The sequence below is a fragment of the Equus quagga genome, chromosome 1 (assembly GCF_021613505.1).
Source record: "Equus quagga isolate Etosha38 chromosome 1, UCLA_HA_Equagga_1.0, whole genome shotgun sequence".
Taxonomy (NCBI): Eukaryota; Metazoa; Chordata; class Mammalia; order Perissodactyla; family Equidae; genus Equus; species Equus quagga.
Window position 1 is genome coordinate 93,674,913 of NC_060267.1, and position 20,603 is coordinate 93,695,515.

At 58.5% G+C, this 20,603-nt stretch overlaps 1 protein-coding gene across 4 annotated transcripts in view; it reads right to left on the reverse strand.

The window, feature by feature from the left end:
• Positions 1–20,603, reverse strand: part of VAV2 (vav guanine nucleotide exchange factor 2) — a 189,075-nt gene that overhangs the window by 51,056 nt on the left and 117,416 nt on the right. For all 4 annotated transcript variants that reach the window (XM_046670830.1, XM_046670815.1, XM_046670822.1 and 1 more), the window contains exon 4: positions 11,415–11,483. In XM_046670830.1, coding sequence (XP_046526786.1) covers positions 11,415–11,483 — 69 coding nt within the window. The remainder of the gene's footprint in view (positions 1–11,414; positions 11,484–20,603) is intronic.

The following is a 20,603-nucleotide window of genomic DNA, read 5'->3' on the forward strand; positions in this document are numbered from 1 at the left end:
CCCTGAGATTAAAAATAGGCAGCCAGAAACACGAGATGGAGAGCTGGGTCCTGGCATCTTCACTTGGGACAGAAAAATCTCAAAAATGCAGACACCAGCCCTTCTCTCTATTCTGCACAATGTCTGTCATCCAAAGCCTGGTGAGGACTGGGGACATGAATCATCACGTTCCTGCCTGTCCCGAGCTGGTGTCCCCTCCTCTGTGGGTCCCCATCACGGGGCCATCAGGACACCCACAGTCCTACTTCCTACATCTGTGGCACGCTCCACTTAGGAAAATACTCTCCCAACCATTATGTAATTCAGGTCAACGAGCACTGAGAAATACAGGTTCATACTTATCACGTGAGATTATAAAACGGTAGCACTAACATTTCCCTTTACGCATGTTGCACATTATGGGAGAAGGGAAATAAAAGAAATAGCAAAGAAGTGGGTTTTTTTTTTTAAATGAAAACAAAATTATGAAAGTAAAATCAAACATGCTTGTTAAATTCAGCAACTAAGATAAAAAGACCATCAGATTTGATTGGTTAAATCAACACATCCCAGGACCAATTCTGTGCAGGTAACTCGTTGGGTCCGGGGCGGGGGGTACACAGACGACAAAAGGCACCAAGACTGTGCCATGGACCTCACGGCCCAGGTGGGGAGACCGACGGGGCAGCAGTTACTTGTGTCTGAGACACAGATGCTTCTAGAAGGCGGTTGTGTCATGGTGTGGGGGCACAAGCTCTGGTCCCCAATAGCTCTGCTCCCTTGGCCAGCACTGGCATGGACATTCCGCTATTTCCTCGATTAGCAAAGGCGTCATCTCCAAAAGGAAGTGTCCCGAACAGGGTGAGGGACAAATGACAGTACCAGGCATCTGTTACATCGTGGCCAGTGGGGCCCAGGGCATCTGGCAGCCATGGCTCCTGGCCGGGAGGAAAAGGCAATGACAAGTGTGGGTTTGGGGTTTGTCCCTGAGTATCTGAAGTGTCCTGGAGGGCAGTGCAGGAACCAGGAGGTGGATCCGACTGTGCGAGGATCCTGGCCTCAGTTTTTACCTGCAACATGAGCTCACCGCCGAGTGTCCACCTATGACCCGGCCCCCAGAACCGGAGGCGGCCCCAGAAGGTCCCTGCACACGGTCCCCTACGGGAGAGGCCAGGCTACTGTGCCCCCCATCCAGCCTGGTGCACTTGAGCCAACCCAAGCCCAACCTCCCACAGTCCTTGAAAAGGACCCCAAGGCCCTGCAAAATCCAAAAGCATCTTCTGAGCCACATACAGTGCAATTCCATGGTGTCAGACTGTTCCCTTCGCACGCTGATTCTTTTCAAATCAGTCTCTCGGGCCAGCAAAGACACACCTTGTGGAGGCTCCCAGTTATCAGAGACTACACTCCATGGGAAAACTCCTTGTCCCTGTCACACTGGAGCTGTGCACGGGAACAGCGCTTGGGCAACGCTGGACCACAGAGCTGGTGGCTCCCCATCTCCTTCCAGATCATGCAGGGCACTCAGGTCTCTTTTAGGTAGAAACCCAACTCTCTCGCTAGTGACCGCCCCCCCCAGAGGCAAAGCGCTCAGGTAAGTCCTGGATTCTCAGTCCTGCTAGTTTCTGGCTTTTAACTCTGGGCAAAACAACCTAAGCCTCAGTTTCCCCATCTGCAAAGTGAGAACAAGACCAACCCCTTTGTAAGGTCGTTGGAAGAATCAGCCACAATGTAAATGACCAGCACAGGCCCAGCACAGAGTAGGTGTTCAATAAGTGCTGCCTGTGGCCCACCACCCCAGAGGGCGGGAGGCGAGAACGCCGTCAGTATTAAAGACAGCGGACGTTTGGCAACGCGGGAGACTAGACGGTGAGGAGCCCGGCGTCAGCACCGACTCGCCCTTCGCTGTCCAGTTGCCCAGGAGAGAGCCCGAGGAGGATGCGCACGGAGGCATCCTGGACCGAGGCAGGAATGAGGATGCCCAGACGCAGGCGAGCCTCGGGGCCAGGCCGACGCCACAGCGAGACCTCGGCCCAGCTCTCCGCATGGACACCGCAGCCCCCCAGCCCCCACCACCGCCCCTCCGCCCCCTCTCCCTGTCTCTTCCTTTCGCTCCTGCCGTTTTCCGGCAGGCAGCTGTGCTGACAGATGCTAAATCCCCACAATTATTCTAGTCCTCACACGGCCCGAGACCCTCCAGGAGGGGCCCGAGCCCGGCCCGCCGCCCTCCAGAGCCTGCAGGACCCGCATGCCCCTCCTCCCGCTGAGCCCCCGTGCACGGCCCCCCGTCCCAGGAGCCTCGCCTGCCTGCCCCGATTTTGTTACAGCAAGTCAGCTGCTCAGAGGGGCCCCCGTGCCCCCACCGCCTAAGGAAAATCAAAGAAAATTGAACAAACTCTCCGCTTTCCGCCTCAGGCGAGCCTGTATGTTTACGGTGGGCAGAAAATATCACTGCTGACAGGCGGGATGTGCCTTCTGGCCCAAGGCTGTCTGATGCTGGGCAGCAGGGTACAAAATTGTCCTTAACCTGCGACTAGGAAATGAAATCAGACATTTTCCAACCTCGGTCCACACCATTCGGTGGGGGCAGCAGAGAGAGGGGGCCTCCAAGGGCCTGAAGAAGCCTGCTGGGGGCTGGGTGGTCTGCATGTGGGGACAGACAGTCAAGGGGCTGCTTCCACGTGTGTTAGGGAAGTGGGCCTCACTCGCCCTCAGCAGACTCTCGTCCCAACCGGTGAGGGAGGGGCTGCTCTTCCTACAGACGGGGAAACTAGGGCGCAGAGAGGGCAAGATAGTCCCCCAAGGCTGCAAAGTCACATAGGAGCACAGCTAGACAAGACCACAGCTACCGGACTCCCAGAGTGAGTCTGGCTGCCCTGGCTTGTGTGCTCCCCACCATAACCCTCTTTCCAGGGCTTCTTTCGAACCAGCAGAAGGGCCTCCCAGCATCGGGACGGGTCACCAGGGAGAGGGGAGGCCAGGGGAATCTCCTGGGCCAGGGTGGCTCAGGGTTTTGATCCCGCCTTTGTCATGTAAAGTGTGCTATGTGAGTCACCTATCCTCTCTAACCCTTAATTTCCTCAACTGCAAAATGGGGGCAGGACCACCTACCTTGCAGTGTTGTCACAAAGGCTGAGATGATGTGACAACACTCGGGCACAGTGCCTGGCACTCAAGGGACCCACAGAACTGCCCCTGGGACCACCACTTGGCTCCTCAGTAAAGGAATGCAAACATTCAGGATCTCACTCCGGGCACTGCCTCTGTGCCACAATGTGCAGGGACCTGTCAAGTCACCTGCCCTTGCTGTGCTCTGTTCCCCTAGGGATGACTCTTAAGGAGAGCTCACTTCTGGGGGGTGGGGACAAACTCAGGGAGACAATGATAACACACTGACAAAGACGATCCTGGTATACTTTTTAATCTGGGGAAGGGGCACTTCATTCAACCTGGTAGGGCTGGAGACGGCTTCTTGGAGGAGGTGACCTCTGGGCTTGGTTCTGTAGGATGAATAGGAGTTTGGCAATCAATACAGTAGATTTTACGTACATGACAGGATTTTTTATAACAAAATCCGGCATGTTATGCTTACCCATTTTTTAACCAATATTTCTTAAGTGCCACTGTGCGTCAGGTTTGTGTTGAACACAAGATAAATAATGTTAAAAAGGCCTAGTTCTTTATACTCCTGGGGTCCCAGAAGACAGTATCAGGAGAGTGATTTGGAGAGGCTCTCACTGGACAGAACATAAATCTCTCCTTCTGGCCACAGCCCAGCTGGTCCCTGCTCCTTTCTGGAAAACAGCAAGATGGATGTGCACGTCTCAAACACTTCCCCTTCCACGCTGGGCTTTCCACCCTACAGGGACTGTGTTAAATCAGACGACAGAATTGCTGTGACTGCCTCGGACCTGAAAGGACCCGGGTTTAACCAGGTATTAAAAATAAAAATTCATATAAGTCCGAGCCGTTTCTCCCAGATGGAGCGGCAATGGGGCGTCTGCTCTGTACTCACCTGGAAGGGTTCCGTGTGCTCACGCTAGCAGAGAGAATGGAGAAACTTCTTCCCCAAAGTGCTGGGGGGTCAGGGAGCAAGGTTTCAAGGTGACTGAAGCCCCAGGCCCCGATGGCAGCCAGGGCCTTTCAGGATGGCTCAGGTCCAGGTACCAGGGGGCCATGACGTCCCAGGAGGGCAGGCAGGGCCCTTGAAGACGCAGGGAGCAGAGCAGGCGGCTGTCAGTCCCGCCGGCTGTGGCTGCTGCCTCCATGTCCAGAGAAGAGGGAGGCAGTCCGAGGCCGTCCAGCGGGCAGGCTGTGGATGGGCTGCCCTCTGCCCAGCCTGTCCTGCAGCCAGCTCTGAAGGGCAGGGGCATCGGGCAGCTTGTCTAGACCAGAGGCAGGAGAGCGAGGCCAGGGGTCCCGTGCTGTCTGCCCAGCCACTGGGCTGCCTACACGGGTGACTTTGGGATCAAGACCGCCAGCCCTCAGTTCCCAAATAAAAGACACAGCTGAGGGGCTGGCCCGGTGGCGCAGCAGTTAAGTGCGCACATTCCGCTTCGGCAGCCCGGGGTTTCCCCGTTCGGATCCCAGGTGTGGACATGGCACCACTTGGCAAGCCATGCTGTGGGAGGCGTCCCACGTATAAAGTAGAGGAAGATGGGCATGGATGTTAGCTCACGGCCAGTCTTCCTCAGCAAAAGAGGAGGATTGGCAGCAGTTAGCTCAGGGCTAATCTTCGAAAGAAAAAAAAAAAAGACAGCTGAGACCCAGACTCTCCCAGGACCCCAGCCTCAAATAAGACAGTGACCGGCCTGGTGGGGATGCGGGCAGGTTTCCTAAATCACATTTTGGAAAATCCTGTGCACCCACAAAGTGCATTTCTAGCAACACCTCCTCCAGGAAGCCCTCTCGGTCTCTTGGCCTGTCAAGGTCTGATCCCAGTGGACACCACCTGGATAGCTCATGGGAGAGGCAGAAAAGCTGTAAGAGGACTGCAGGCTCCCAGGTCTCAGTGGGGCTCTATCAGACAGCCCAGGGGAGGGGGGGAGGGAAGAAGGGGACAGACAGGTGGCCTTCTGAGTCACACAGACCTGGTTCAAATCTCTGCTCTGCCCTTAGTTGCTGTGTGCCCTTGGGCAGGTACCTTCACTTCTCAGAGCCCGTCTCCTCCCCGCCCTAAGGGAAGGCTCCAGGACCCAACCACGGACCCAACCACGGGGCTCGGCGTGGGATCAGACCTCAGGTGTGCTCCATGGGCGTTGGCTTCATTCCTGCCATTAGGTCAGTCCCCATGGCTGGGCCGGGCCTCCCAGCATTCACATGAGGATGGAGAGACCCTCGACAGGCCCGGGACGGCATGTGCGGGGAACACAGTCAGCTCCCTAAGTGTTTGTTGTACAAACAAAGCCCTGAACGGCCAGAGGGGAGGCAGCTCAGCCGGCAGAGAAGGTGGCGTTGTGGAGGAAGGACAAGGCAGAGCAGAGGCCATTGTGTGCCCGGCTGTCACCAGCTCACCAGCCCAGAGCCAGGGAGCCCAGTTCTGGGAGGAGCCCTCCAGCAGCGAGACTGCAGAGTGAGGGCACCTGCACAGCACCATCCCCGGGAGCCAGCCTCGGCCCCGTGCAGCAGCCTCGGCCCCGTCCAGCCAGCCTCCTTTCTACCCACCACCTGCTCCCACCATCGGCCTGAGGCTGGTGGCCATGCAGGCTGGCTGAGGAGGGCGTCTGCCAGCACCTCCGCTCTGGGGAGGCTTTCCTTTCAACCTCCTCAGACTGCGGTGGGGTCTGTGTTCTCCACCGAGGCGCGGGGAGGGGAGAGGCTGCCTAACAGGCTGGATTGTTCGTTCCTAAAGGGGCTTGTTTCTGTAGAGCGTTTTCAGACTTGTCCCCTTGGAAAGGCTATATCCTTCGGGTGAACATGAGATGTCCCCAAACCCGGCCTCACACATGGTCGTCCCCACAGATGCAGGTCTTGCTGTGTGACCCTGCACTTTCACACGGGGCGGCTTGGACATAAGGGAACTCGGGATAGCTTTTAGACAAACTGCAGCTGGGAGAGGCAGGAGGGCGCGGACACGGGTGGGCCGAGGAGGGTCGCGGTCAGGCAGAGTGACGTTCCTCATCTGGCCAGTAAGGGGCGCCGCGCAGAGCGGGCACGGCTGCAGGGCCAGGCGGGAGAGGCGTGGCCTCCGCCCTCCCAGCAAGCAGCCCCCACCGCCACCTTGGTGCCCCCACCTCCCTCCCCAGGAAGAAGCAAGACCAGCTCCCAGAAGATGTCACACCTCCTCGAAGGCGGCATCCACTGCGGAAACTCCCTCTGCATTTATGCACCTTAAAAAATTATCCCAACGATGCTAACATGACACATTTAAAGCTGCTAAGTCATTTTATGATGCCATAAAGCATGCTGCTATACGTTTACGGATAAATTGTATTGCCTGCCGCGTCGCGATCGCATTTGTTTACGCCTGAAAATCATTTTAACTCCGAGGAACGGGAAACCAGCGGTAAGCAGCAGGCTCCTCGATCATGAAACATGGATCCTTCAAGCTCGGAGGGATCCAAGGACCGCCTGGGCTGACGCTTTCCTTCCAGGGTTGGGGAAACCGAGGCCCGGAGAAGTATTAATGCGCCCAGAGTAAGACAGAACACCACCCTCAGAGCCGCGGCCTCACCAGGCAGACACCGCCTGCGTGAGCCCCAGCGCTACTTTCAAGGCCCCCCCACACACACCTGGGTGCTCCCCGTCGCTGGAGCACACCCAGTGGGAGTCGCAGCAGGCATTTCGACGTGGGCCATGCCTTCCTGGGGGTGGGAGAGGTCGTCCCTGTGAGTCCCAGGGAGCCTCAATAATTCTGATTTCTTGCAAACACCACGAAATGTCACACATCCACAGGGGTCATGCCAGGCCACGTCTCTGAGCTGGGAGCCCTGGGTCCTGGGCAGGCTGGTCCTGCCTCGCTCTCCGTCCCCACCTGCACCCCACCCCAGGCACCAGGCCTTTGCAAGGCTGCTGCTTTTGCTGGGATGCCAGCCGGCTCCTCGGCAGGTGCTTACTTGGGCTCCCACGGTGAGCGTCTCCTGTGGGCCGTTCTTCTGTGTGCAAATCTGCCTCCCAGCCCTGGACGGCGGCTCCGCCAGGGCAGGCCCCTAACCCCAGCCCCGCCCAGGAGTTGGCAGGTATGAGAAGTGAGCAATAGCACCCCTCCAGGCTCCCAGGAGCACCCTGGAACAGGAGAGGCATCACAGGGAGGGGTAAGCCGTTATGCAAATGCAAGGCACCAAGGGTTAGGGCAATCTAAAAACAGGCTTCTCAATTTGGGCTCGGTTTGCTTGATAAAGCGTTTTTAAGTGGCAACATTTCGTGCAAATTTTTTCAAGCAGCTGCTCTATTGTCTGATTATAGATGTTCGGTGATGGTAAAATGAGCCTGGCGCACTGGAGAACATAATCCCAGTCCACTATCCTCCATTCAACGTGGGGGGCTCCGCAAGAGCTCCCGGATGACGTCCTGGGTCTGAGACCTGCGCCGCCCACACCAGGGCCACCAGCCACACGTGGCCGTGTGCTCACTAAGGCGGCCAGTTGGACTAGGCTGTGCTTATGTTCCACAAAAGAGAATGTAAACTGCTTCATTAGTGATCTGTTCTGTTGATTACGTGTTGAACTGGATAATATGCTGGCTATATTGGGTTAAATAAAAATAAACTCTTAAAATTAAGTCCACCTGTTTCTTTTTCTGATGTGGCTACTAGAAAATTTGCAATCACCCACGTGGCTAGTATTTGATATCTCCCGGACAGCGTTACCATGGCCGTCTGGAAACTGGAAAGTCACGTTCCTGGTAAAAGGGGCAGATGGGAGCCCATCCCTGCCCGAGCACTCACGGCATACCCGCAATGTCACTGTCGACCTTGCAGATGCCGACACCGCGTGTTACACACAGGGGATCCGAGCATAGAGGTGTGGGTAACATGCCAACAGCCACACAAGCAGGACACGGCAGAGCGGAGGCTCCCCAGGTCTGTCTGCTTTGGGAACAAGGCGTGGCAGGACAGACAGTTTCTCCGGCACGGCCCGGTACACCTGCCACAGGTCGGGTGGAAGGGGGAGCAGCGTCGCGTGGGCTGAGGCTACGGGCCCTCAGTAACCTGCTGGGGTGACACTGGGGGCTGTGAAAGCTCCAGACACCCCGGGAAGAGTGGCCTCTCTAAGGGGTATTCTCTCACGTGGGAGACCCACGCCTCTCCTCCAGCGATGCCCGAGGCAGCCAGCGCCTGCCCTTCCTGCAACCCCCACCACACTGCCCTGAAAAGGCCCTCAGCTTCTGCCTCCCCCCATCGAGCTCGGGGTCCTGGGAGGCAGGGCAGCGGGGGGCGGGGCGGGTCTTACTCCCCTTTATAGTTCCAGTTCCTGGCCTCGAGCTGACACAAAAAGTGCTTAGTAACCACTGGGCAATGAATACATGGTTGACTGACTGACTGACTGATTGAGCGTGTGCCCGGCTGCGCTCACATGACACTCTGTCCCTCACTGGTGCCCCAAGGAGCAGACCAGGCTCTCGTATGAGAGGGAGCAACAGCCATGGAGCGTCTGACGTCTGGGCGAGGGAGGGGCCTTTAGAAACACAAGGTGATCATCGCTTCTGACACCCGGCCAAGAACCCAAAGGAAAGAATTAGCCAGTTCTGCCCAAAATGTCACTCCCTTGCTCCCCGCCACTGCCTGGCATCAGATCTAGGCCACTGCCCAGCTCCAGCCTCGACGAGTCACAGCCACACTCCCCCCACAGCAGAAGCCAGGTAAGAAATGGCATTTCTGTTTGTGCCCTGGAAATTGCCACGACGGATAAATATCAACCCCAGGTTGATGCTAGGAGATCTTGCTTTTCAGTGAGAGGAGAAGGAAAAAATACCATGAAAAATTTATTAAACTGGAGCCACTGGGACCAAAGCTCAAGTTAAAGACTCGAATTCATTCCCCTCCCCTATAATTCGTGATTTACGTCGGCGGCGACTGCAGCCCTGAGGAGCTCACTGCATCCAGGAGGATCCGCTCTCTCTGTCGTGAGATAATATCATTGAACTGTGGTCCCCCGCCCCGCCCCGGCTTCTCCGTGCGAGAGGAATTACGTCCCAGGTTTTGGTTCAAGAGGTCAATCACAACCAGAACGGGCAGGGAACAGGGAAATGGGCACCCCGGGGTCGCTGTCAGACTCATGGAGAGGAGTCTGCAAAACTCCACGCGCACCGCAAGCCACGGGACACAGGCAGGGATCCCGGGTTGGGGGGCAGCCGAGGGGCGGGTCCCCGGCTGGTACTGAGACACTATTTCGTGCTCGGTCTGGGCTGCACAAGGCCGGCATGGCCCCTTGTCCTCCTGGAGGCCTCAGTCTGCGCTGACCCCTGAGGGATGTTTCAGGGGGGCACAGACCCCCAAACTCAGGCTGGTGACTTAGGAGAAACGGCAGCTCAGGACCTCGCCCTCCACGCTGGCCAGCGGGCTCCCAGGCCTCTGGGGGCACCGACTTTGCATGGTGGGGACGTTAGGGCACAGACTGGGGTCAAATTGCGGTTCTGCCACTTGCTAGCTGAGTGACACAGGCCAGTGGCTTCCCCTCTCTAGGCCCGTTTCCTTGTCTGTAAAATGGGGGCACCCACAGAACAGACCTCACAAAGAGACTGGGGGGAGATGAGGAGGAGTCCCAGCAGTGCCAGCCCCATAAAGGCTCTGAAGCACCGCCTGCCATCACCGTCATCGTCACCGGGGATTTTTGCTTCCAGAGTGGGCACAAGGGACACGCTGCAAGGGGCTGAGCGGGTGCGGGAAGAAGACGCAGGGTCTGACCTCGGCACCTTCCGGTCAACAAAGACAGACATTTAACCAGTTAATCGTGGTGCAGCCACCGACAGCCCAAAGGTCAAACGGCTGGGGGTGGTCTGCGGGGTGGGGTTCGGTGGCGATGCTGGCCGGGCAGATGGAGGATGAGGTGCTTCCCAGAGTGGGAGACCCCCGGGCCCGGACTCAGCAGGTGAGAAGAGCCCCATGTCTCCCTTCAGCGTGCTCTCCAGTTCTCTAACTCACATGGTGTCCCAGGCAGCCCCAGCTTCACAGTGAGGCCGTCCTGGGGCCGGGGGCGGGCAGCCCGGTTTCAGGAAGATGGGCTGGCGGCAGCTACTCCACCAGAGTAGGTTATTTCATTCACAGATCCCCTGAGATGGGGCCACCACCATGCTGATGTTTGGAGTACTCAAATTGTTTAAATAGACAGGGATCCTGCAAAAGATATTTGCCCCCGAGCCTGGAGGCTGCCGCAGCTGTGAGGGTGGGCCTCGACACAGCAGGCACGCAGCGCACGCTGGCTCTTATTCTTACTGTGATGCTTATGCTCAGTCTGTACCGTAAGCTGAAGGGAGAGAGACCAGAAGAGTCAGCCCAGAGGAACAGCCATGTATCTGGGCACAAAGAAATGTCCCCTGTCAAACAGGAAGGAGGCTCCCCATCCACAGGAAGCCCGGGCAGAGTGTTCTTCACCTGGCCTGAGGGCAGCTGGCCAGCCAGGTGAGGGCCACCAGTGACCACCCCAGGGCCTGGGAAAGCCCGTCACTTCTCGGGCCTTGTCTCCCCTCCTGCAGGATGGGGCCAGCCCGGCCTCCCCCATCCTGCAGGAGGGAAGCTGCCCGGCCTCTTCTCAGCAGCAGGCTGCAGGATCCCAGCCCTGGCCAGAGCGGACCCTGCAGAACTAGACGAGGTCTTCAGGAAGAGCCACTGCCTAGGGAGTCTAGCGGTACTGGGGGGCTCCAGGACCACAAGGTGAAACAGCCGGGGAGGGATGGCCAGGCCTGGGCTGCGTGTGGATGGAACAAGGAAATCCTCAGAGGGGAACGAAACAGACACAAAGCAACCCAAAGACGGGGTCACCAAGACAACGGGAAATGCCTCGTGTCTTCAGGTGGCCTGGTCTCAGTCCAGCCCCATGCCCACCCTTCAGGCCACAAGGCAACCCTGGGCCCCAGGGCCCTGCTTCTGCAAACACCAGCTCTCCCATCACCAACACAGCATCCAAGGGCCCGGCTAGGAAACCCCTCAGGCCCAGGCTCACCCCGACCCTGGCTTTCCCTGCAGCTTCGCAAAAAAGAGCAGCCCTCAACATCCGACCTTGCAGAGGACAGCCACGGGCAGACATGCTGGGGAGCCTTCCGGAATACATAGGAGGTGTGAGCTGAGGCCCAGCTGCCTGACATCTTGCAGAAGCCCACATTTCCACTCGGGCATGGGGGAACCCACACCATCCTCAGTCACGTGGAGATGCCCTGGGCAGGACAGCGAGGCCAGTTCCACCTGGGGTGGGGCCGCCACATTTTCTCCCAACCCCCCGCAGCCATGTGAAGATTCTAACCGCCCCCTCTCCCCATCCTTCTTGGGCCTGGTTCCTTACTCAGCCAGCTCCTCCAGACTGCGGTAGACGTCATCGTCATTCTCCGCGGTCTCCTCCGAGGGAAAAGGCCTGTGGGAGAGGAGATAAGAGGGAAATGAGCAGGTCTCTGTGGCACCACCAGCCCCGACCAGGCCCCCAGCCTGGAATCCATCACAGGCCCGCCAGAACTCGAGCCCTGCTTGGCTCTGCCAGGAGATGCAAATGGGCTTCTGTCTGCTTCTCATGGAAGGAAGCCGGGCCTGCATTACACGGATGGGTGTTACAGATCCAACCAGGTGCAGGTGCCAAGAGCAAGAAGACCCTGCCCAGCTCTGCCCTGGGGCACCGGGTAAGTCAGTCTGTCTCTCTAGGCCCAGTGGCCCTGTTGACAAAGGAGGGAACTGGGTCAGAGGGAGCAGGAAGCTTTCATCCCATGTGACACTCCAGGGAAATTCCAGAAACAGGGGTGTGGGGCTCCCCTGGCACCCTTGTGGTGAAGCACAGGGCAGGAAGGCTGCCAGCTCCATCCGCCTGGAGGAGAGGATGCAGGAGGGGATTCTGGCAGGGAAGGGCAGAGCTTCTGGGGCATCCATCCTCCTCCCCCCAGGGTAGGGGCCTTCGAGACAGAGGACAATGGCAGAGCAGTGCCTGTGAGAAGGATGGCGCTCGCCCACCACGCCCGCCCACCAGCCCACTGGGGCCTGGCTCAGGGTCAGAGCAGGTCCTGAAGAGCGATCAGCCCTCCTGACACCAGCTGCCTTCCCACAAGGACCTGGAAAGGGACACTCTGGGAGCAGGAGCCGCATGGGGAAGAGCCCCAGGAGGGCAGTGGGTCTCTTGAAACGTCCACCCGATGGCAGCACCAATTTTCCCTCCCTCCTGGGTCACCCCCACCTGTAAGCTGTCTCTTGTTGCGTTCCTCAAGTGCCCCAGCCTCTGCCACGAGCCTTGGGAGCGGTCTGCACACCTTCATCACCATCTCCCCCACGTCGACTCCTCACTGGCCCTTGACCCCGTGTCCACTCCCCCAGTGAAACTGCTCTTGTCCAGGGCGACAGTGAATCCAAAGGCTGGGTTACAGATGTGCTGAGCACTCTGCAGAGCGGGCGGGTGCAGGGTTCCTGGGGTGGGGGCTGTGACCCGGCGTGGGGTACTGGGAATCGGGTGAAGGGTTTCGCTATAGCAGGCCTTGTCAGCGCCTTGGCGCTCGCATGGTCCTCGAAACTCGAGGAGACAGACTGGGCCAGCAGTCCCAAACGTACCTGGATTTGAGACCCTTTATTATTCTTTTTCCATGAAAACCTCACAGTTCCCTATTTGGGGGATGCGCAGGGTCCCCACCAACTCTGCCATCCCAAGACGCATCTGGGAGGAGTGAGAGAAGAGGCGGGGCGTCAGAAAGCCCCCCGGCTGGTGGGAGGGGTAGACGGCCGCTGTGGCCCTTGGCACACGGACGTCTGCCTGGGTGGCTCAGAATCCAGTGGAACGGGGACTCGGGGAGGAAGGGGACTCATTGACAGAATGCGAGGGGCTCGGGCCGCACCCCCCAACGGTGCCTGACTCCTGCCAGCGGGCAGGCCCAGCACACACTGCCCGGGTGTTGGGGTGGCCGGCACAGGTGAGGCATAGAGGCCCCCCCAGGGACAAGGGCCAGGGCCAGATCCTGCCTTGCCCTCCCTCTGAGCCTGTGTTTGCGCATCCATGAGACAGGGGCGCACGGAGTCCAAGGCACAGCTAGGGCCAAAGGAGAGAAGGCAGGTGGGGCCACACTGTGCCCGCACAGCATGCACTCGCCAGGAGGACGGGGGAGCCCCGCGGGCCTGTCACCTCTCAATGCCGCCTGTACATAAGGAGATCCCAATGCACAAACTGGAGGAAGAGGCAGGTCTGCAGAGAGCCGGCGCCTTCTGGTTAAAGAAGGAACCCGGGGAGAGACGGGGGTCGGGGCCACTGTGTGCACCACGCCCACCACCAGCACAGGAGCCCAGGCAGCAACACGAACAGAGTCAGCTTCCGACGCCTTCTCCAGGGCCCCTGCAGTCCCTGCGTGCCCATGTGCCAGCGCCCACCCCCGCTGTTCCCACGGGGAACTGCAGACAAGGCGCATGTCCTGAGTCAGGTGAACGGCCCACAACAGGCAGGGAGGCTGGCCTCCAGGAGGGAGGATGGGCGGGAGTGCAGAGGAGATGCCGCGAGAAGGGGCCTACCAGCTCCTTCTAAAGCTGTGGGCCCAAGTCAACCCGCCTCGAGAGGAGATGAAATGCCACCTTTAATGAAAGGGCGCATCTCCGTTGGCCCAGGGCTGCGTGTTCTCCTAGGAACCCATTCCTAAGGATCCCACAGGAGACCCCGGCTGGGGGCTTCCTTGCTGGGGGTCAAGCTGACATCTGCTCAGCAGGGGGATGCGGGAGGAGTTGCTACTACCAAGACTCCAAGGCTCGGGGCCTGTGCTTCCTGGGGTGGTGGCCCCAGGGGCCCACTGAGCCAGCTCCTGGAGACCTGGGTCCTGCCCACTCTGTCACAGACCTGCCATGACCCTGGGTCTGAGGTCCCCAAGGTAGACGCACTGGCCCAGTGGTCCCCATCCCTGTGGCTTCATGGCAGTAGCCTGTGTCCAAGGGGGCAGCTTGACCTCTCCGAGGGTGGGCTTTCTCCTCCCTGTAGCTCTCCCCCTCCTTCCTCCCATCACCATGACAACAGCATCCTCCACTGGGCATCATGTGGCAAGAAGGGAGGAGCATAGCTGTGTGTCTTCAAGTCACAGGGAGAGCTGCCGGCCATCATGATGCCCTGGCCATAAGCAAGGCAGGCCCCTACTGCCCATCATCCCTCGTGGTTGATGGGATGAGGGCTGAGGGCTGAGGAACCGAGCTCTCGTTCCTTAACTGACCCTGACTGCCGAAGGTTCCAGCCCACACTCAAGAGACCACAGAAGGTGCCGGGGAGGCTTGGGGTGAACTGAGATGTGGCCGTGGGATCCCAGAGGCAGAGCATTTCCTCCCACTCAGCATGAGACCCCATTGCCGGGACAGGCTTTCCACCGTCCCGCCCCCATGCCAACCACCCTGGGTCAGTTCTGGCCACCTGCCTCTCCAACCACCTCGTCAGCCATTTCTGCTTTTTCCAAATTTTGAGTGATGAATGGTGTTAATTCCATAATTGGGAAAGTATATAATCAATATTCTTACTTATTACAAAAAACATTTCTCGTCTATGAATCAAAAATTTAAAAACCAACTAATATCCTAGAAAAGGATGCTGTGTATAAAATGACACGATGGCCAAATATTAAAGCTTTCGGGTACAGAATGTAGAGAGGGGAGAAGAGCATAGAGTTTGCCAACGTGCTGCAGGACCGTGACTCTGTCCAAACGCTAACCCGGGGGCGGTGAGGGCCGGGACACCGCCGTCGCCACTACCCCTGGGGAGTCTGAGCCCACACAGGATGGCCACCTGGGGACTCCATTTCCAGAAACCCACCCTGCACCCACATTCCGTGAGGAAATCGCCGCAGTGCAGGGTGAGAGCAAAGCCAGGGCGGGGGCTGGACGCACACCAGCCCCCCGTCCCACCAGGACTCTGCGCCCTGAGCGGCATGTTTCCGAAGAGCATGTGCTGACGTGGGAGATGCTCCCGGCCCCAGCTTGGAGGCAGGATGTTCTCAGCTGTTTAAAGAATTAAAAGATGTAAGTCCACACACGCATACACGTACACAAACACCCCAGAAAGCTGACACTGTGACTTCCGAGGGACTCAGGATAAACTATTTTCTTCTGTTTCCCACCTTTCTACAATGAACATAACGCGTGCGTTTGAACCAGAGCACAGACCATCACTCAGCTGAGAATACAGTGCCCGTGTGCACAGCCCTGCCCACTGTTTACACCCCCACTCTCTCTGGCAGGAAGCATCCGTCTGCTCACACCTGGGCCTGGCCCGGCCTCATCGACACGGGGCAGAGGATTTGGAGGCGAGCCCAAGTTCCTCTGCCAGCGCCACCCAAGGTCCTGGGTCCTCCTCCTCCAACTGTGCTCCCAAGGGGCCAACAGATGGCATCAGGACTCCCTGGGGCCTCAGCAGACATGCCGATTCTCAGGCCTCCCCCAGACCCACTGGGTCAGGATGGCTGAGCGTGGGGCCCAGGAATCTGGGTTTCCATAAGCTCACCAGGTGACCCCCTCGAGTGCTAGCGTTCGTTCTAAAGTCCCTTGGGAGGGTTTATCTGGTGGGCTCCGCCAGGGACTCTCTGGGGGACCTGGGCAGCTGTCCTCCTCTGTAGAAGGTTGTCAATGGGAACGTCCCTGAGGTCCTTCTTGCCACCACACCCCCATGGCGTGCTCAGGCCCTCCCGGAGCAGGGGAACCCACAGGGTCGGGGTGCAGGGGTACAGAGGCTTGTGAGGCCAGCGGGCAGGGTAGTATGTTTTCAACTATGAAGACATGTCACCAGAATGGGAATTTTATTTCATGAGCTCCATTGTACATCTGCTCTTCCCTCTGCCTTCAGTCCCTGGCTCCACCCTATTCACCTAGGTCCTAGTAACCTTCAAGACTCAATTCAAGCCCCACCTCATGTGGGAAGACTTAACTACCCTCTCAGAATGGGTCCACTTACGCCTAGCACAGGGCCTGGCATGAAAAAGGCATGAATGGATGGATGGACGGATGGATGGACGGATGGATGGACGGACAGATGGATGAACGGACCGATGGATGGATGGATGGACAGATGGGTGGATGGGTGGATAGATGGATGGATGGATGGACAGATGGGTGGATAGATGGATGGATGGATGGACAGATGGATGGATGGACGGAGGGACGGATGGATGGATAGATGGATGGATGGATGGATGGATGGACGGATGGATGGATGGACGGATGGATGGATGGACGGATGGGTGGACAGATGGATGGATGGACAGATGGATGGATGGATGGACGGATGGACGGATGGATGGATGGATGGATAGATAGATGGATGGATGGATGGATGGGCGGACGGACAGATGGACAGATGGATGGATGGACGGATGGACGGATGGATGGATGGACGGATGGACGGATGGATGGATGGACGGATGTCTGGGAGGACAGGTAGGTGACAGAGTGGCTGGATTTGTGGGTTGACGGACAGACGAGACGAGTGAATGGGTGGGTTGGGGGCGGAAGGATGGATAGGTGGGTGGTCAAGAGGACAGGGGGACGGGTGGCTGGATTAGCTGGGGAATGGATGGGTGGACAGATGGATGGATGGTAGATATTCTCAAGCTGTTCCTTCCCCCTGAAACAACAACAAATGGCAGCTCTGAATTAGATATGAGGAAGCATCTTCAAGAAGAGCATATGAGAAATCACACAGAGGTATTCAAGCACCCCTGAGTTATGACTTTACAACCCTGACCCTGACTTAACACTGAGAGACACACCCGCACACAGGGAGTGTGAGCAGTTCCTGGGGCCACATTCCAGCTGTAACTCAAAGCCCAGAGGGGTTGGAGCATGTGTGACGCTGTGGTCACTCTGCAACAAGGCCCGGCTCCACCCCTCCTGTTTCAGGTGTCGGTTTATCCTCCAGACCCCACGGTGCTGCATCCACCTCCCAATTCCCCCTTCCCTGAGCTCAAGAAAACATCCACACGTTAACCGGTGGGGTTCATCTGCTCTTTAAAAGAAGAGGAGAGAAGAGGCAAGCACAGTAAAGCTGTGTGCACAGAAATGATCGTGGGTTAAGCACGGGCACGAGGTCATCCAGGTCCCCCAGGTGACTGAGTTCCTCTCAGCCCGTCCAACCCTTCCTGAGGATGCACTTCCTCGTGCCTATCTTCTGGGAAGCCAGCTTTCCCACTTGGGCCACCGAGGGAATTAAGGGGATGCCCGTGCTGGGATCGGGAAAGCTGCCCGTGCTGAGAAATCCCCATCAGAGCCTGTGGGCCAGGAGGTGTCCACCCCACCCCACCACGCTTCCCAGCACCGTCCTCCCGGGGCGCGGGGAGAGGCCACACCACTGCGCCTCAAGGAGCCCCTGGCACACACAGCACGCCTCCCCCATCAAGGTCAATTTCAGCGTCCAGCTGCTACGGCCAGTGTGGCCGTATTGGGGCAGGACAACCCCAGTCTCAGTGCTGGGGCCAGAGGGGTCACCAGCTAGAGGAAGAAGACCCGAACAGATGGCCCCCTAAGGGGGTGCCTGAACCCAACCCCTGGACAAAGACCTGAGGGGACACAATTCCTGCTTCCAAATCGTTGCTTCCTTCTCCTTTTTTCATTCCACGGGTATGTACTGGGCAGCTGCTCCAAGCTGGACTGTGGGGCTGCCATCCGTCCCTGCTTCAGGGAGAAGGCACCATGTGAACCCAGCTCCCAGACCAATAAATCGGGCGTGGTCCTTGCTCTCAGGACTTCGAGAATCTGCCAAAACCTACGCTCCTGTGAAGTAACCACATGTGCAATCGTGCCTATGGCTGCATGGGGAAGGGAGCATGGTCTGGAAAGGCGGCAGCCGGATGCTCCGGGGGTCCTGGAGCTGAAAAGGGCAAACGGGTCCGTGCCAGCTGGGAGCCCAGGAGCTCAGCTGGATGGGGAGCGGCTTGGGTTTGCTTTCTTGGAAGGCCCTGAGCAGTGAGCTGCCAGATTTGGTTTGTAAGACAAAGACTGAAGCAGCCAAAGAGAGGACCCCCAAACACAGGCGCCCTCGCACCTTGGGAGGCAGGGGCCAGGTCTCTGGAATCTGGGGGGGAAGACCAGTTAGCTTCACGTCCTACTGCGCATTGGTGAGGGCTGTGGGACCTGGAACACAGGGTTCCGTGCGAAACCCGACCCGCTTGTCAGCTCTGATTTAGTGTTTCGCCAGACAGCCCCGGATGGGAGCGAGCAGCATGAGGCTGCCCTCTGAGCTGAGGACTCTCCACCTGGCTCTTCACGCACTTCAAACCGGGCTCAGACTTGCTGACCCCGCCCAGCCCGGCATCTGGCAGCGGCCTCCTCTGCATTATTAAACCTAATCCAGCACTCCACCGTGCAGGGCCACGTGGCAGCTCCCAGGCCTCCATCCACCCCAGACCGCTGGCGAGAAGCCAAAGCAAAGGCCCACCACCTCCGTCGCCTTCATTTCAGGGGAGAGCAAAGAGCAAGGCCTCTGCAGGTGACCGATCCGGGATCAAATCCTGGCTCTACTGAGCGCTTGCTGTGTGACTCTGAGCAGGGCACTCTCCCTCACTGAGCCTCAGTTTCCCCAACTGTAGAACAGGGGTAGCAGCAATTGTTAAGACTCAATGAGATAACACATGCAGCTCCTTCTACCCAAAGAGGTCCTGTACATGACAGCGGGGGTCACCTTCCTCCCCTCTGGGCGGCTCGCCCCAGGAGCCCACCTGCCAAGTCCAGAGCCTCAGACACAGGCAGTCCCCACGGTCCCCACGGCCGCCAGAGCAGAGCTCCAGGCGCTAAATCCTAGAGCTGGCCCCTGGGCTTCCGTTACAATTGGAAAGTGCCCCTCAGCAGGATTCCCCCAGCCCTGCCCCAGGGCACGCAGGGTCAGCGCTATCACCAGGTCCTCCGACCCACCCTACTGAGCTCTTTCTTCCCCTGCCTGGGAAGGAGACCGGCCCCCAGAAACAAATGTTCACATAAGAAAGCTTCGGGTCAGTGCTCAGCTCCAAGTCGGTTACTCAGGACGTCGAGCACCATTCAGAGAATCTAGGACACGGCGTTTAATTTTCCACGTTCTGTTGGCGTTTCAGGTGAAAGTGATCCAGCCTGAGACACCTCTGAACTTCTCCTCGTTGACTTGGCGCGTGCAGGGAGGAGAGCCGGGTGCGACTCACTGACGTCGCTCCCTGCAGTGTGGCCCCCAAGGTCCGTGTCCACCAGCAGCTTCCCGGACGGACCCCCTGAACAGACACCTCTGTCCTCCTTGGCCCGCCTGATGCAGCCGAGCGAAGGGGCAGGGGCAGGGCCCCAGGTTCACCTCCTGTAGGGCGACACCAGCCCGCAGTCCCTGAGAACCAACTCGGCCTCAGAGGCCTGGGGGTGCCCAGCACCGGCACCTGTCCTGCAGGGCCTGCCACTTTGCTGGGGACGAAGGCATTTCCCGGGATGCGGGAATCCCAGTGCTAACGCGGGGACAAGTTGAGTACCCAAGGCCTGCACGTGGCAGACAACAGTGCTTCAATTTATGGCGCTGACGTGACCTGAGGGGCCCGTGGAGGGCCACTTCCCAGGCCCCAGCCTCAGTTTCCTATTCTAAAAACGGCCTCAGAATTAGCTGAGGTGGGGCTGTGGGAGGGCAGCGGGAGGGGGGTGGTGGGAGGTCCCCACACCATGACAGCATCAGGTTCAGCCTCATCTCACCAGGTGTGACCAGGGGCTAAGGGCAGGAGCAGTGAGTGAGGAGAGGCTGGCAGGGGCAGAGGGGCCATGGGAGCCTGCCCCCAGAGACGAGAACCGGGCCACAGGCCCCTCAGGCACCAGCTTGCCAGGGAGATGGCAGCCGGGCAAACTTTAAAGGCACACGGAGAACCGCAGCCTGGAGGACCTGACAGACCGTTAATTATTGGAGGAGTCACCTGGTGCCGCCCGCTAATTGGCAGGGAGTCCTTGAAACACTAGGGTTTCGCTCATTAAAAATGGCTCTCCTGCTAAAGAGCCCCGACTGTCAAAACAAGCTGACGTGTGGCTTTTCTCTTCTCAGACCGCCGCCCCACCCAGTGCAGACTGCCATCCTATCAGGGGGCAGTGCCAGGCCGTGCCACCCCACCCACGCCCACACCCAGCTCAGGCCACACCCTGTATCAGAGACGAGGGGGACCCGCACCCACCATGCAGGCCACAGGGCGCAGGAATGGCCATAAAGGCACAGACAGCAAGAGGAGAAAAGGTGGAAGGATAGCCTGGGGAAACCAGGAGGGCTTCTGGCAGGAGGTGGTGGGGAGCTGGTTTGGAGAGCAAAGTCTAATTCTGAGTTCAGAGTTGCAGCCCCATTTCAGACAGACGTCGGGTAGAGTCAGCCACACAGCTTCCTAGCCCATGAGCTTGCCCGGGGACTGAGCCCCCGGCCTCAGTAACTCATCCGTAAGATGGGGACAAACCACGTGCCTCAGCATCTCGTGAAGCTTCACAAGATGCAGCATGGACACGCCTCCCACGGGCTGGCACGTAAGGAGGCGGGGGGGAGGGGTGACGGCGAATGGTCATGACTTAAGGCTGGAGG